Source organism: Podarcis liolepis, assembly GCF_965112155.1.
Source record: "Podarcis liolepis genome assembly, chromosome: 7".
Classification (NCBI taxonomy): Eukaryota; Metazoa; Chordata; class Lepidosauria; order Squamata; family Lacertidae; genus Podarcis; species Podarcis liolepis.
Genome location: NC_139561.1, coordinates 43,360,771 through 43,377,312, shown reverse-complemented (window position 1 = coordinate 43,377,312; position 16,542 = coordinate 43,360,771). Strand labels below are relative to the sequence as shown.

The following is a 16,542-nucleotide window of genomic DNA, read 5'->3' as shown; positions in this document are numbered from 1 at the left end:
TTGTGATAGGAGAAAACACTGGATATAAGAAATTAGAAATGCATAAAAATATAATTAAAAATCATACATCTTCTAGCATGGCACATTACAATGGCTACGAGGCAGAAAAATCAGTAAGTGGTCCACAGGGGCAGAGGGAGTTTGGGAACCACTAGTCTAACCCAACCGTGTGTGTGTTTTTAAAAGCAAGCTTGCAACATGCTTCTGGAGACATTTTCCAGTCCTAAGCCTTAACCTTGTTTCTCAGATATAAAATGGATTTCTTAGGTGCCAACATGGGGCAGTACTTCCAGTGTCTGACTATGACCTGAGAGACCCTGTTTCAAATCCCCACAATCACAAAGTTCACTGAGAGACACTAGGCTGGACATTGCCTAAAAGACTACCTTGTCTCACAGGGTTGTTGTGCTTATAAAATGATAAAGCTTCCTATAAGAGAGGCAAGATATGAATTGAATGTTTAGTGTCATCCCAGTGGTAGAAAATCTGGTTTGTGAGTTTTAAGGAGCAGGTATCTCTGGGATATTTGGATACGTATTAATAAGAACTGCAAGTGTTTCATCATAAATATTACCCAAACTGGATGCCTCTGACTACAACATGGCTATTTAGAACCTTCCTCTACCATCCAGTGATGTGTTCCTGGTTCTCCGCCCTTCTCTTTACCAATGTTAACAGAATAGCAAGTCTCTGCAGATCTGGATGGCAAAGACTAAAACGCTGAGCACTCGGTTAACATAATGGCAGGACAAATAAGCATCTGCATCTTTTAACACCCAAGCGTAAAACTGCAGGAAAGTTGATGCCTCTTTATAACCTCACTGGGAGCTACCAGTAATCCTTTGCGCAGGAGTCCCAAAACTGGCAGCACTTCTACTACCTGTTCTTTTACAGAAACCCCAGGAGACATGGTATGTGGGATTTGAACCCAGATCTTGGAACTAGCTTTTGACGTCAGCTCAGTCCCTATTCCTGATAGCATTTTCTTTGCGAGAGCAGTGCCCAGAAATGGAGGGCCTATAGCAGACAAACTTAAGCAGCGTTTGCAGGCACAGTTATAATTAAACTTCTCACATCCTGTAGGCTCTGTGAGTCACCGCTGGGAGAAAGACATACACACAGAGAGAGAAAGAGAGAGGAAGAGACAGACAGAGACGTGCACATGTCGGAATAGAACTCATTGCCTATTTAAGAAATGTGGGGGAGGGGGAACTAGTAAAGGAATTAGTCTTGGGGTCAGGCAGCGCAAACCACACAGAAAGTCCCTCTGCTTCTTCTGCGGCTTGCAAAATCTCTCCCCTCTCCACCCCTGCAGCAGTTTGCTGTTGCCACAAATGAAACTGCATCAGAACTGCTCAGTCAGTTTGTGCAGCCGCCTCAGAGAAAATGGGAGGTGGAGGGCAGGCTGGCAGCAATGGGGGTCAGGAACGAAACAGGACTGGGTGCCTTATCCATTGCCGCTCCTTGTCATGGACACAGAAAACGGCACATGCAAACAGCTGGCCTGCAAATGTCACCGCTCTGTCTCCAGGGTGCCAGGCTAGTTAGGACAGTCGCACCCACCTCTCTTGCTGCCACATGAAAAAGAAAGGTGCTCATACCCCCCACTGTCTTCCTGGGGGGAGGGGCCAAGGAAGTCTGGCTGCTTGGGGGCGCCCTGCCTTCATTAAAATCAGATGCAACTGCCTCAGGACCAGCTTCACAACGAAAGGATTGCTGAGGTGAGTGATTTTGAGCTGTCCCAGGACCTCTGATGCTCACCAGCCTCCTCTTTAAACTATCATCAGGTATCTCCCCCACAATCCCTGCTGGTCCCAAGGCAGGTGCTTTATCGGTTTAGTCTCACTGAAATTCAAAGGCTGCCGTTTTCCAGGAGTGCAAGGTGACAGAATGGGAGTGGGGAGAGAAATGGGTATTAACCTCTTTTATATCCTAGATGTGGGGTGATCCAGGAAACTGTTTCATCTGCCCTTAGTGCCCACAGCTGCAAGAAACAAAGATTTTAGGAGTCAGCATGTTATGCTGGGTTTGAATTTGGTTTCTTAAGTGTGCCTACTTGCATGCAGCGCCATTCCTCACCACACAGGCTCCCTGACTGTGAGATTTTGCAAACTTCACTATGGAGCTTGACCACTCCCAGCACGCGACCGCAATCTGGTGAACAGAGCAGTCCCTGGTGCTACAAAAGCTGACCATCTCTGTCCTAGGCCTTATGGTGTATCTGCCAGTTGGTTTCTGGAGTCTTGCCCACAAGCAAGGAAAGGGCTCAGTGACACATTCATCACACAGAATTAGCTCGCTTTGAACTGGGAAAGCAGCACAGCAGCCTTTGCCAACCTGGTGCCTTCCAGATGATTTGGACTACAACTCCCATCAGCCCCAGCCAGTATCAGTTCCAGCATAATATGGCCATGTCAGCTAGGGCTCAAGGGAATTGCAGTCCAAAACATTCTAGAGGGTGTGTAAAGGCTGCAGTCATGTAATGCCCATTTTCCAAACAGGGTGCAAACAAAGCACCCTCTTCTCAAAACACAGCCATGAACAAAACCTGTCAGCAGCCAAGCTGGATTCTAGAGCACCCAAAAAAAAGTGCATTGTAAAAATAATAAAACTCAGATAGTAGCAAAGGTTTGTTAAAATCATGCATGGCATGGGGAAAGTGGATAGAGAAAAGTTATTCTCCCTCTCTCATAACAATAGGTGTCGTGTACATCCAATAAATGTTGGAAGATTCAAGACAAACAAAAGAATGTACTTCTTCCTGTAGTAGATATTCAAACTATGGAACTCACTCCCGAGAGAGAGAGAGAGAGAGAGAGAGAGAGAGAGAGTGACCCACTTAGATGGCTTTAAAAGAGGACTGGACAAATTCATGGCAGAAAAGGCTATGGATAGCTACTGGCCAACGCTCTGCTTTGCCTCCATGGTCAGAGGCAGTCATGCATCTGAACAGTAGTTGTTGGAAACTACAGGAGGGGAGAGAGCTCTTCTGTCTGCGTTGTGGGTTTCCCACAGGCATCTGGTTGGCCACTGTGAGAAATGGATGCTGGACTCAATGAGCCATTGGCCTGATTCAGCAGGCTCTTCTTATGTTCTCACTATCTGCTATTATAATCCAAGGAAGCTTTATTCAGAGTGAATGCACGCCAGCCATGTCCCTTAGTTTCAATGGCTGAGGGTCTACTCTGACCAGCACTAAATACTACCCTCTGTATTGAGTGCACACATAACCAATTCCCAACATACACAGCAGAAGAACGCTTCTTGTAGCCAGAATGAATGGATTACTCAAAAAAATCCAGAGCAAATCAGAATTGTACTCCTAGGGAACATTAGCAAACCCACTAGCAATCCATGCTGAGAACACCCAACAGCTGCTCAATTTTCTCCATCCACTGCAAGGCTACTTTGTTGGCAGGACAATTCTGGAGGGACACAGACCCTTCCTTCATCCCTCTTCACAACACCAGCCTCTCTTTTTCCCTAGCCGCTGGGTGTATAACTAACGGCCATTCCAGAGTTTACCTTTGCAACAGACTGGGGATGGCCAGGGCTTTGCTTGTTCATTAAATATTTGTGCAAAACTGGCCAGCTGTCTCCGTACATGGACTTTCAAAACACAGGCATTTCTGGGGGCGGGAAGGAAAATGGGGAAGGGCCAGGTCTCTTCGTGAAGACACTTTTGACAGCCAGCTGACGCAACAGGAGCGGCTGGGAAAACTCTGAGATAGATTCACGGGTTGCGTTGCAAGGCTGCAGATTATTCATTCGGAATAATCCAGAGCCAGAAACACAGAGAAAGAGGCAGCCTTTGAAACCCTGAACTGTCCTGTTTCAACAAGAAGCTGCAGGGTCACCAAAGGAAACCTCTCTTTACTTTAGTTCAACGCACTTTAAAACAAAAACAAAGGCAGTCATTATTCCCGAAGGAACAGGTGTTGAGAAAAGACAACAAACCCAGAACATATCATCTGAAAATAATAATCATTGGTAATCTCCATGGAACACCATTAGGTGCTACTTCTCCAAATGCCCATGTCTAAGAAGCCACCCCATGTATTTTACTTAATTGCAGCTACTCACACAATACAGCTGCAGTTTTGCTGCTAGCGAGATTGGAGCTTCCATTTGAAACAGCCTGGCAAAACGGAATTCCGCAAGGGAGAGTCACAGACAATTTTGTACAGATAGTAGTGCTTTAAATTGCAAGGGTTTTCCTTCCCCGCTCCTGTTTTGCAATGGGGAAAAATTATTATTCCTGATACAGTGCTACTGGTATATACTACATTTTACAGCGTAACACAACAAAAGATGGGTTCACACACCCACACCCCACCCTGCCCCGCTAAGCATGCAATCTAGATTTAGGCAAGTGAGTGGGGCAGAACAGAGGGAGGGAAAAGAGAAGGAAATCAACCAGTGAAGGTAGATAGCTAATGGAAGACTAGAATGGAGGGGTGAGATTAGGGCAATCCATTGGGCAAGTTATTGTGGCTGTGATGCAGAACCTTAATGTAATTTTTAACATATTTTTATCTATTTTATTAAAATGCAAAATCATCACAGAAAACAGGCGTGAAATATTGAAGCAAAGGCAAAAAGGGGGCTAGGGACATCAGCAATACGTTCCAGACTTTGGGCATAATAGAAATGGTAACAAGTCTATAAAAATAAGAATACACATTTAACAATGATATCCTTTATTCTCCAGGGAGATAAGCTGCATTTCCATCTAAATAGTTTGTGAAGCTCTGCACACATTCCTATTTTATTACTGACAGCATTTTATAGGTGGGGGGGCATTGGTTATAAACAATAAAATAATACCAAACAGAATGACATTTGTGCTTATTTTTTTGACCCCTGGAAGTTCTCAGTTTCTATATAATTGTTTATAATACTTTAGTTTTAAAAGGTTCCACAGTTTTGATGCAGTGCCTCGTCATCCCTTGGTAATGCACTTGGGGATGAAAAATGAGCCCCACCTCTCTGATTGTGCCCTGTAAGGAAGCCTGGAAAAATACTTAAAATTCCTAGAAGCCAGCCTGGGCATTTTTGTAGGTGCCAAATACACAGAGGAACAATTATTAAAATAAAATAAAGTTGGAGTGTCAGCATCAGAGACTTAAGTCAGTTGGTTCCTGCATGATGATGTTGACTATTTTAATAAAAGTCTCTGCTTGTACAGAGATCTCACTTACTCTTGCTAGGCTCAACAGCAAAATAATTTCAATAGCTTTTCCTGATTTCAGCCCTCAATAAATAGCAAAGTACTTCATGCTTTAGAAGATTGTTTGCTCTAACCCTCCATACCAGGAAAGGCAGTGCTGAAATCTGCTTCCTTAAGTTTGCTTTGGGGGTATTAACAACATTTGTGAAGAAGATGTGGCTGTGTGTTTTATTGGAATTTTAATGGGGTTTATTAGAGACTTGGAATGCATTGTTTGTTGCCCTGGGCTCCCACTGAGAGGGAGGGATATAAGCATATGTAAATAAACATCAGAAGAGCCCTGCTGGATCATACCAAAGGCCCAGAGTGGAGAACCAGAAGCCTCTAGGAAACCCACAAGCAGGAGACGAGCACAACAGCCCTCGTATCCTGCCTCTGATCACCAGCACCTGGTACTCAGAGGCAAACTGCCCCTGATCCTGGAGACAGTGGACTGCATCTAATGTTAGTTCAACACAGAGCAGACCCATTGAAATTAATAGGTCAAAGTTAGCCATGTGCATCATTCAATGTGTCTACCTCGTGTAGAACTAACATGGATACATACAAGCCATATACATTTATCATGACTAGTAGCCATAGGCAGCCATATCCTCAAAGAGTTGATCTAAACCCTTTCTAAAGCTGTCTAAATTGGGACCCATCACCCCACCCTGTGGAAGTGAGTTCCACAGTTTAACTGCACACCGTGTGAAGTATTTCCCTTTTGTCTGCCCTGAATCTTCCTGAATTCAGCTTCACTGGGTAACTCCATTCTAGCTTTACAGGAATTCTAGTTGCATAAAAGAGAGGGATAAAAGAGTTTCCTCTATCCACCTTTCCCACAACATGCAGAACTTTCCCCAGTTCTGCAATATCCCTTTTCAAGCTGAAGCTACCAATACTGAACATAGAATTCCCACTGCTTTCACACTGTAGATTTGTATAACAGTGCAATGATATTGGCAGTTTTTATTCTCAATTCCCCGCAAGGAGGATTTGCCTTTCTTCACACAGCTGCCACACACCAAGTTAATGTTTTTATCACACTATCCATCGTGAATCCACCATCACTTTTTCTGGTCAGTCACCCCCAGCTCAGACCCCGCATCATGATGCCATGATTGCATGCCTCAATGTGCAAAACACAATGCTCACTGATCTTCCCATCCATGTGCTTGCTACCTAGAGTCTGTTAGCACCATAATATTAATTCCCACCAGGAGGTCTGATATCAACTTCCTACTTTCCTTCGTGTCCAAAAGGAAGAGGGACTCTAGGATACTGGAAAAGCAGGAAGTGCAAAAAAAGGAAACACAGTCCAAACCTTCAATTTATACCTCTCTCTGCACTCTCAGCCTATACTTGTCGGTACAAAATAACCCTTGTTGGCAGGACAAATTATGCACGTGCTGTCAGCACCAGAGAGCAGCTTGTGGGGGTGGGAAGAGACTTCTAGGGAAACTCTAGACCAGCACCCTGTTCTCTTAGTGGCTACCCAGATGCCCCAATGGGAAGCCTGCAAGCAGGGCAGGAGTTCAACAGCACTCTGCCTTCCAGCAGTTCCCAGCAGAAGCATTCGCTGCCTGCGACAGTGGAAGCAGAACAAGCAAAAGAGACGCTCCTTCTGTGCCTTGCGAGAACCAAGGTGGGGCTGCCGCCAGTGCCTTCCGCAAGGCTCACCAGTAGCAGCCACCTTCTCCGCAACCCACCCAAGTGACTCACAGCCAGATCCACACAGGATGGGCTATTCAGTCATGAGCGAGGAATTTTGCAACTCTACCAAGAAGTTCTCCCTCGCCTCTTTCATTCAGAATCTCAGATCCTCAGACAGCAAGGAGGACAGGGAGAAAGGAACAGAATCCATATGCCAGCCGGTATCCACCACATGCAAAAACCGTGCGCCATAGCGCGGGTCCCCTAAAGGTCATTGACTCCAACCCTCTGCCTTGTGCACCATGCACCAGCTTTTCAAAGGCTGCTCACGCTGAGGTCTAGTAGACAAAACCCGGGGCTTTATTCATTCTTCACTTCAGCCACTGACCCCACTCGTGGACATGGGCAGGTCCTCCCAACCAAGAGTTCCCCGATTCGTAAAAAAGGTAATGAAGGCAGCCAGCGGGCGCGACTTCCGCGGAAGCGCAGCGTGGTGGGAGCGGGTGAGCAAAAGCGCAAGGTGACCGCGACGGAGACACGGAGCCCCAAGGTTGAGTCAGCGAAGAGAAAGCGAGAGAGGTCCCCCCCCCCCGTGCGTAACCCTAACACTCTACCACCCCAGCTGTGCCGCTGTAAGAAGCACTTCTCTGAACATCTGGAACGGGGGGAATCCCTGGAAAACGCGCGGGCGAGAAATTGGAAGGCAGTGCTGGAGAAATGGGGGGGGGGCGGCGGGTGTGCCTCCCACCCCAGGTCCACTACTTACCCGCCAGGAGGGAGAGCGGCAACAGCAGCCAGTAGAGGACCCCGCAGCAGACCCGCAACTCCATCTTCTTCGCCCACTGGGGCAGCAGCGCGCCCTTTGCGCGCTCAGGCGCAAGTTCCGCAGCCAGCAGGCAAGGCGCGCGTTGCCGGCGCCAGCATCGCCGCCCGCCTGCTCCTCCGGCGTGGACGGGGGAAGGGAGGAGCCTCTAAGCCCCCCGCCCCCAAGTCAGTCGCCGCGCCAGCCCCGCGGTCAGCGGGGTCCTCCCTTGCTGGGGGCCCCGCCGTGCTCCGGCATGGAAGGACCACTCCCAAGACGCCGAAGCGGCGGCAAGGCGCGCTTCCCGGGCGCTCCGGCCAAAAACGCGCAGAGGCTCCCTCGGGCGAAACTTGCTGACTCCCTCGGGGGCCGCCCTCTGGGCTCTACTAGGCGGCGGTGTCTCCTCCCTCCCGGCCCTCGGGGATCTCCAGCGCAGCTCTCCGGGGAAGAGGAGGGCCGAGAGGTGGGGAGTCTACCCTGGCTTTACTCCGGAGTACGTGCGGGGTACCCTGGCGGAGCAAGGTGTTCCAGGGCAGCCTGCTCCAGCCCGCGCCAAACTCCGGTAGCAGCTGCTCCTGCCGCGGCGGCTCCTCGCCTCCCTCGGCCCGCAGCACGTGTCTGGCTCTGGCCGGGGCGGCGCTGCTTTGCGTCAAACTTGCACTTTGCTGGAAGGAGCCTCCGCCTCCGCCTCCTTCTCCTCCTTGGCGCGGCCTCCCCTGTCCTTGGCTCGTGGGGCTCTGCAGTCCCGTTCCGTCCGGCCCTTTTTCCGGGACGCAGCACCATCTAGCGCCAGCTCAGCCCCATCGCAGCAACAGGCCACCCGGGCAGACCGTTTCCAGATGCCACATCACGCTCAGAAAAATAATAACAATAATTTTGCCAGAAGAAAGCGCCTCTGGGCACGTGGAGAGTGTGATTTCGGAACCACCCCGAGGAAGCAGAGCCCTCGCTACATGCAAAGGTTTGACTGAGACTAGACTGGACGAATTCATGAATGAGAAGCTGCCATGTCAGGGTGGATCAGGACAGCGGCTCAGCTAGTCCTGTATCCTGTTCTCACAGTGGCCAACGAGATGCCTGTGGGAAGCCTGTATGCAGGACCTGAGCACAACAGCCCTCGCCCCTTCTGGAGTTTCCCGCAACTGGCCGTGGAGGCAGAGCATAGCCATCATGGCTAGTAGCCAGTGGTAGCCTTTGCCTGCATGAGTTTGTCTAATCCAGGGGTCAGCAAACTTTTTCAGCAGGGGGCGGTCCACTGTCCCTCAGACCTTATGGGGGGGTGGACTTTATTTTGGGGGGGAAATGAACGAATTCCTATGCCCCACAAATAACCCCGAGATGCATTTTAAATAAAAGTATACATTCTACTCAGCTAATAACACCAGGCAGGCCCCACAAAGAACCCAGAGATGCATTTAAAATAAAAGGGCACATTCTACTCATGTAAAAACACGCTGATTCCCGGACCGTCTGCAGACCAGATTTAGAAGGCGATTGGGTCAGATCCAGCCCCTGGGCCTTAGTTTGCCTACCCATGGTCTAATCCTCTCTGAAAGCTGTCCAAGTTGGTAGCCATCACTGCCCTGCACATGAGCAATGTGAGTGCGGCTTTCTCCCATCTGAAGTGCAGAGTGTTTGAGGACTGGAACATTTGCAGGGAAACAAAAATGCTTGTTTACAAAGCTATTGTACTACCAACCTTACTGTATGCTTGTGAAACATGGACATATAAACACCATCTCCAACTCCTCAAAAGATTCCATCAATGGGGTCCCCGAAAAATTGTGCACATCACTTGGGAAGACAGGCGAACTAATGCCAGTGTACTGGAAGAAGCAAAGATCACCAGTGTCGAAGCAATGATTCTTCAACATCAACTTCGCTGGACTGGTCATGTTGTGTGGATGCCTGATGATCGTCTTCCAAAGTAACTACTCTATTCCAAACTTAAAAATGGAAAGTGTAATGCTGGTGGTCAACAAAAGAGGTTTAAAGACTGTCTCAAGGCAAATCTTAAAAAATGTAGTATAAACACCGACAACTGGGAAACACTGGCCTGCGAGCGCTCCAGTTGGAGAACAGCCTTTACCAAAGGTGTCATGGACTTTGAATAAAAAAAATTCCTTCCAGTAGCACCTTAAAGACCAACTAAGTTAGTTCTTGGTATGAGCTTTCGTGTGCATGCACACTTCTTCAGATGTGTATCTGAAGAAGTGTGCATGCACACGAAAGCTCATACCAAGAACTAACTTAGTTGGTCTTTAAGGTGCTACTGGAAGGAATTTTTTTTATTTTGACTATGGCAGACCAACACGGCTACCTATCTACTAATGGACTTTGAAGACACTCAAACTCAGAACGCAAGGGAGAAATGTGCTAAGAGGAAGGCACGCTTGGCAAATCCACACCATGATCAACTCCCGCCCGGAAACCAATGTCCCCACTGTGGAAGGACATGTGGATCCAGAATTGGCCTCCACAGTCACTTACGGACTCTTTGTTAAAACCGTGTTTATGGAAGACAATCTGACCTGGCTACGAGTGATCGCCAAAGAAGAAGTAGTATATGAGCATCTCTCATAGCTTAACTATGGGCTGTGTGAAGAACTACTTTATTTTGTCTGTCTGGAATCCTACAGTATTCAAGCTTGATTGGATGTCCATGAATTCTAATGTTACAAGAGAGGGAGAAAAACTTTCCTCTGTCCACTTCCTCCACTTAGCCTCTATCATTGGGCCTAAGGTTGCTACTATAAAGCCATTGATATGTCTCTCTTCCTCCTCTGTGTATGTTGGCTACATGAGCTTCCGTACTTTTCCATTTTCTCAGTTGTGAATATTCATTACTATTCCACCACTTACCATCCATATCAGTGAGTGGAGCTTAGTGCAGTGTATCCACAGGGTTTTAAAAATTGTGCCCACAATCATTCCTCCCCTGTCCTCCACTGCCTTTTTTCTGTTCTGGGCAACACAAGAATTCCCATGCACATGTAGTATTCCTATACAGTGGCACCTTGGTTCTCAAACCTAATCTGTTACGAAAGTCCATTCCAAAACCAAAGCATTCCAAAACCAAGGGGTGCTTTCCCACAGAAAGTAATGCAAAATGGATTGATCCATTCCAAATTTTTAAAAACAAAACAACCCCTAAAACAGCAATTTAACATTAATTTTACTATCTAACGAGACCATTGATCCATAAAATGAAAGCAATAAACAATGTACTGCAGTCACACAATCAATCAATCAATCAATCAATCAGTAGCTGAACTGGGTTCCACACAGTCACAAAAACAAAAAAGCCACAAAAACACAATATAAATAGCAAAAACAGACACTCCTCAGCAAAACACTCAAAACGGAAGTGTGGTGCTCAAATCGGAAGCGTAACACTCAAAACGGAGCACATTTGGCTTCCAAAAAAAAAGTTTGCAAACCGGAACACTTACTTCTGGGTTTGCAGTGTGTTGGGTTCCAAGTTGTTTGAGTACCAAGGTATTTGAGAACCAAGGTACCACTGGACAAGGTACCACTGTGGGCACAGAAAATACGGTACGTGAGGAAGGGAGCCATAGCTCAGTGGCAGAGCAAAAAGTCCCAGGTTCAATCCCTAGCAACTCCAAGTAGGGCTGAGAGCATCCCCTGCCTGGAGGGCTGCTGCCAGTCAGTGTATTGTGTATTGTATTGTGAGCTAGATGGACCTATGGTCTGACTTGGTATAAGGCAGCTTGCTAAATCTTCCTGTATTTCTACACTTAAAAAAAATCCAGGAAGTACACAAGAGCAAATGTTACCAGCCTTGGTTATAATGTTTCACAATGGGCAAAATGGAGGCTTGAGCTTCTCTTTTTGGGGGTGGGGAAAATATCCATTTGTTTTTGTTGTTCTAATACTTTGGCCTTGTGCAAGAGTAACGTTTGCCTGATTCAGACTTGCACAACAAATATGTCTTGCACAAGACCGCTGCATAATTCTTTTTGGTTAAAAAAAATAGTTGCTCCGCCCACTTGTGCCTCTGCCCATGATTGGCAGGTGGCCCCCAGAAGGTTGCCCAGAAAGGTATATAGCCCTTGACCTGAAATAGGCCCACCACCCTCATGTGTTAGTGGAGCATACCTTCTTAAGGGGTGGTGGACTCTATTTCACGAAAGGCTTTTAATCAGAGGCTTGGTGGCCACTATCAAGGATGTTGCAGCAGCAGATCCAGGGGGCTGTGCTAGATGACCTTTGATATGCCTTCCTATTCTCTGATTCTATGCATTTGCTGATTAAAGGAGGAAGAAGGAGCCACCAATTTCAGGATCCCGCTTTTTGTTCCCCTTTCGTTTGTTCTGCTCCCACCCAGATAGGCCCACCCCCAGTGTGCAAGCCGCAGCTGTAACAGGAAATAACAAGCTTTTGACATTCCTCAGATTCCCTGGCACAGCAACTGGGTCTTGCATCCTGAACATGACTAATAAAAACATTGCTCAGCTGTCTGCCTTGATGGCTTATTTCCCATTGTTTCATCTGAATCAACTCGGCTTCCCTCGCTTTGTTGTGATTCCTCTGTTGTTTCCTGTATGGCCTGCAGGTTCAAAACATCCCTTACAGTGGTGCCTCGCAAGACAAATGCCTCGCAAGATGAAAAACTCGCAAGACGAAAGAGTTTTTCGTTTTTTGAGTTGCTTCGCAAGACGAATTTCCCTATGGGCTTGCTTCGCAAGACGAAAACGTCTTGCAAGTTTGTTTCCTTTTTCTTTCCTTTTTCTTAAAACCTATGGGAAACCGTTCCTATGGGAAACCGTGCTTCGCAAGACGAAAAATTCGCAAGACGAAAAAACTCGCAGAACGAATTAATTTCGTCTTGCGAGGCACCACTGTATTTCAGTTTGCTGCTAAACCCATATTAAGGCAAGGCCTTTCACTGTGTAAGTACCGATTCTGCAGACACTTTAATATTTACACTGAGGAGAGTTGTTTGCACGCCACCTATCCCTAGCTAGCTGCCACCTACATTATGTAGCAACCATGTACCGGTAATCATTATGTCTCTAATATATTGTACTGCTTACCTTGAATGGGCCTTATGTTTCCTTTATTCATTTTTTTTTTATAAAATATTTATTAGAAGTTTTAAACAATATAACACCATACACATACACAACCCAAAAACAATAAAAGACACCATCACCAAAATGAAAAAATACATACAAAACAAAAAAATCATATAAAAGACATACAACATAGTAAGTTTCCATAGACCAAGTTTCATAACCCTCTTTTCTGACTCCCTCACATCTCCCTTTCCTGTGTTCCCGTTTGCAAAATCATGTTCAGCAATACATCACCTTCTCTCAAAACTTGTTTTAAATTGTACATTTCAACTATTATGTCTCCAATTTTACCCTTTGTTATCAAGTGTTTAAATATTTAAGCTTGACATAATATTATTCAAATTTCACCTTTGTTCTTATAATTCAGTTATTGTCATACTCCTTTCCGCTAAGTTACTAATGCCATGTTGTCTTTATATCCTGCATCATTCTAACATTCATACAATTTACAATACTTTTGCAAATAGTCCTTAAATTTCTTCCAGTCCTCTTCCACTGTCTCTTCTCCCAGGTCTTGGAGTCTGCCAGTCATTTCTGCCAGCCTTATGTTTCCTTTCTTGAGGGTACAGGAGAGTTCCTGTGCAGAAAGAAACACACCTTTCAAAACCTGTACAGTGGTACCTCGGGTTAAGTACTTAATTCGTTCCGGAGGTCCGTACTTAACCTGAAACTGTTCTTAACCTGAAGCACCACTTTAGCTAATGGGGCCTCCTGCCGCCGCCGCGCCGCCAAAGCACGATTTCTGTTCTCATCCTGAAGCAAAGTTCTTAACCTGAAGCACTATTTCTGAGTTAGCGGAGTCTGTAACCTGAAGCGTATGTAACCTGAAGCATATGTAACCCGAGGTACCACTGTATTTCATAAAACACAGACAATACGTTTTCCCTTGGCTCCTAAGAAGGGAGTTCCCGTGGAGTAGCCTTACTTCAAGTCTCAGAATATTTTGTCCATCTGTTCTAAATCTAAATCCAGCACTACTCCAGGGGACTCTCATGAGATAGAGCAATTTGTTTGTACTAGATCCGGCCCAAGATCCAGCCACTGACAGAGCATGGTACAAAAGGTATGCACTTAGAATGAAAGAGTTCTGCACTCAGGAGTTTGACTGGCAGAAATCAAACGAGTTCCAACTCAAATGAGTTCCGCACAAAAAATCACCTAGTTGCTTACTTAATTTCAACAGTATCATTATTTGGGAAGAGTGTGTCAATTTGTTATTAAAACTGGACAGAATTCCTTGCCAACGCTTCTTCAAACCATTCTCTCTTCTGCCCATTCCTGGTCTACTTTGACTGGAAAGTTCTCTGGTAGAGCCCTTTCCCACCAATAGTTACCCAACCCTACAGATGCCAGAAATGGAACTCGAGACTTATTGCACACAAAGACAAAATAGGGAAAGGCCTTCTTTATCACTGAGCTATGACCCCTCCAGAATGCAGACACAATCCCTGCACATAGAAAATTAGCATGCCAAGGGGAAGCCTGAGATGCTAGCTTCTTATGTGGAGAGATGAGTTGTTGCTTTGACATAAAGTATTTGAGCACCTGAACCTCCATATACAGTCTGAAGTGGTACATTCATCAGCCCCAGTCAGCATTGTCAATGGGAAGCGATTATAAGTTTATTGCAGTTGAGCAAAATCTGGAGGGCTGCAGGTTCCCCATCCCTGGATAGACACAGGTTTACCACCTGAGAGAGAACAAGGTCTTAAGTAATGCCTGCTTCACCTTGCATTGTGTGAAGTGTTACTGTAGCCTTTCCCATCCTGGTGCCCTTCAGATGTTTTGGCCCACAGTTCCCATCAATCCTGCAGATCTGAGAAATATTTTTGCAGTTTGTAACCAATTATGAGGAAAGATGCTGTGTTTTGTACTGGGAAGGTATACAGTGGTACCTCAGGTTACATACGCTTCAGGTTACAGACTCCGCTAACCCAGAAATAGTACCTCGGGTTAAGACCTTTGCTTCAGGATGAGAACAGAAATCGTGCTCCGGCGGTGCAGCAGCAGTGGGAGGCCCCATTAGCTAAAGTGGTGCTTCAGGTTAAGAACAGTTTCAGGTTAAGAACAGACCTCTGGAACGAATTAAGTTCTTAACCCGAGGTACCACTGTATTCGGAAAACACAAGCAGCTGTGCTCCAGATGTGGCCTGGGAGTAGATCCCATTTGTTGGGATGTGGAACAGCTGTATTCCAAATGTGTATCTCTGATGGCTAGAATGGGATCACATGGGTCTTGTGCCTTCCTCCCAGTTGCTCTTTTCAAGGAGTCCCTCAAGCAGCCTGGAAAATAATTTCAATCACTCCCTGTTGTAAGGCTGCCTCCCAACTCTCTTTCAGATGCAACAAGAGTGAATTGAAATTCTGTCAGCAGGAATACTTGCCTTTGTGGACATTGTTATTTCATGGCTTCTGGCCAAGAGTCACGTTCAATAAAGCATCTTCCGAGGCTTGGGCAGGGATTGATCTATGAAATAAATCCCAATGGATTAATTAATGCAAGAAGGCTTCCTTGATCTTTCCCCAGACAATTATGCCAGACTTCGTCAAAGGACCCGACACAGATTGACCACTGGCAAGGCGCCAGCTTTGCAGTTGTCATTGCATTCCCATACGTTACTTAAAAAGGTAAAGGGACCCCTGACCATTAGGTCCAGTTGTGGCCTATTCTGGGGTTGTGGTGCTAATCTCGCTTTATTGGCTGAGGGAGCCGGCGTACAGCTTCCGGGTCATGTGGCCAGCATGACTAAGCCGCTTCTGGTGAACCAGAGCAGCACACGGAAACACCGTTTACCTTCCTGCCAGAGCAGTACCTATTTATCTACTTGCACTTTGACGTGCTTTCGAACTGCTAGGTTGGCAGGAGCAGGGACTGAGCAACGGGAGCTCACCCCATTGCGGATTTCAAACCGCCAACCTTCTGATCGGCAAGTCCTAGGCTCTGTGGTTTAACCCACAGCGCCACCCGCGTCCCTTCATACGTTACTTACAAAGCAGTAAAAAATAGATTAACTGTACTCTGTGGGATTACTGCCTCTGAACATGGAGGTTCAATCTACCCATGACTGGCATTGGTGTGCCTCTCTTCCTCAGTGAGTTGGTCTTAGTTCCCTTCTAAGAACTGAAGCATAGTGACAGGGCATAGGCTTTTTATGCAGAAGGTCAGAAGTTCAATTTCTGGCATCTCCAGGTGGGGCTGACAATATCCCACTTGAAGTTCTCTGGAGGGCTGCTGCTGGTTAGTATAGTGTAGATAATAGTGAGTTGGATGGACCAATGGTCAGACTCTGTGGAAGGCTGCTCTCTATGTTTCTGGAAGCCATCTAAGGTTGTAGTCCTCAACATACCAGAAAGTTAAGTTCCATTGAACACAGTGGGAGTAAGCATTCTAGACAGGTTTACTCAGAAGTAAGCCCCAATAAGGAGGCTTACTCCCAGCTAAGGGTGTACAAGATTACTCTCGGTTTACAGCTGGTTTTACTTTATTGAAATGTTGTTACTTCTGGACAGGGATATAAGCCTGGATCTCTCCTGTGTCCTCACCCAAACAAACCTCAAAGCAAGTCCTCCTCTCTCACTGCAGAAAAACAGAGAAATACAGAAGTACTTAAATTAGCTTCCCTGGGGGACATCTGCGGCCCTCCAGATGTTTGGCGGACTCCAACTCCTATGGGCCCCTGCCAGCATGGCCAATGATGAAGGATCATGGGAGTTGTAGTCCAAGAGCATATGGCGGGCTGCGGCTTGTTCACCCCACCTCCCTGCTAACTGCCAGA

The 16,542-nt window shown here is 46.5% G+C and overlaps 1 protein-coding gene across 9 annotated transcripts in view; it reads right to left on the bottom strand.

Annotated features, from left to right (window-relative positions):
* PIEZO1 (piezo type mechanosensitive ion channel component 1 (Er blood group)) overlaps positions 1–8,379 on the bottom strand; it is a 111,578-nt gene extending 103,199 nt beyond the window's left edge. For 8 of the 9 annotated variants that reach the window (XM_083513464.1, XM_083513467.1, XM_083513468.1 and 5 more), the window contains exon 1: positions 7,632–8,347. In XM_083513464.1, the coding sequence (XP_083369590.1) occupies positions 7,632–7,695 (64 nt within the window). In that variant the 5' untranslated portion in view covers positions 7,696–8,347. Of the gene's footprint in view, positions 1–7,631 lie in introns of all 9 variants that reach the window. The other variant, XM_083513465.1, reaches the window with a different exon arrangement.
* Positions 8,380–16,542: the final 8,163 nt, after the last annotated feature.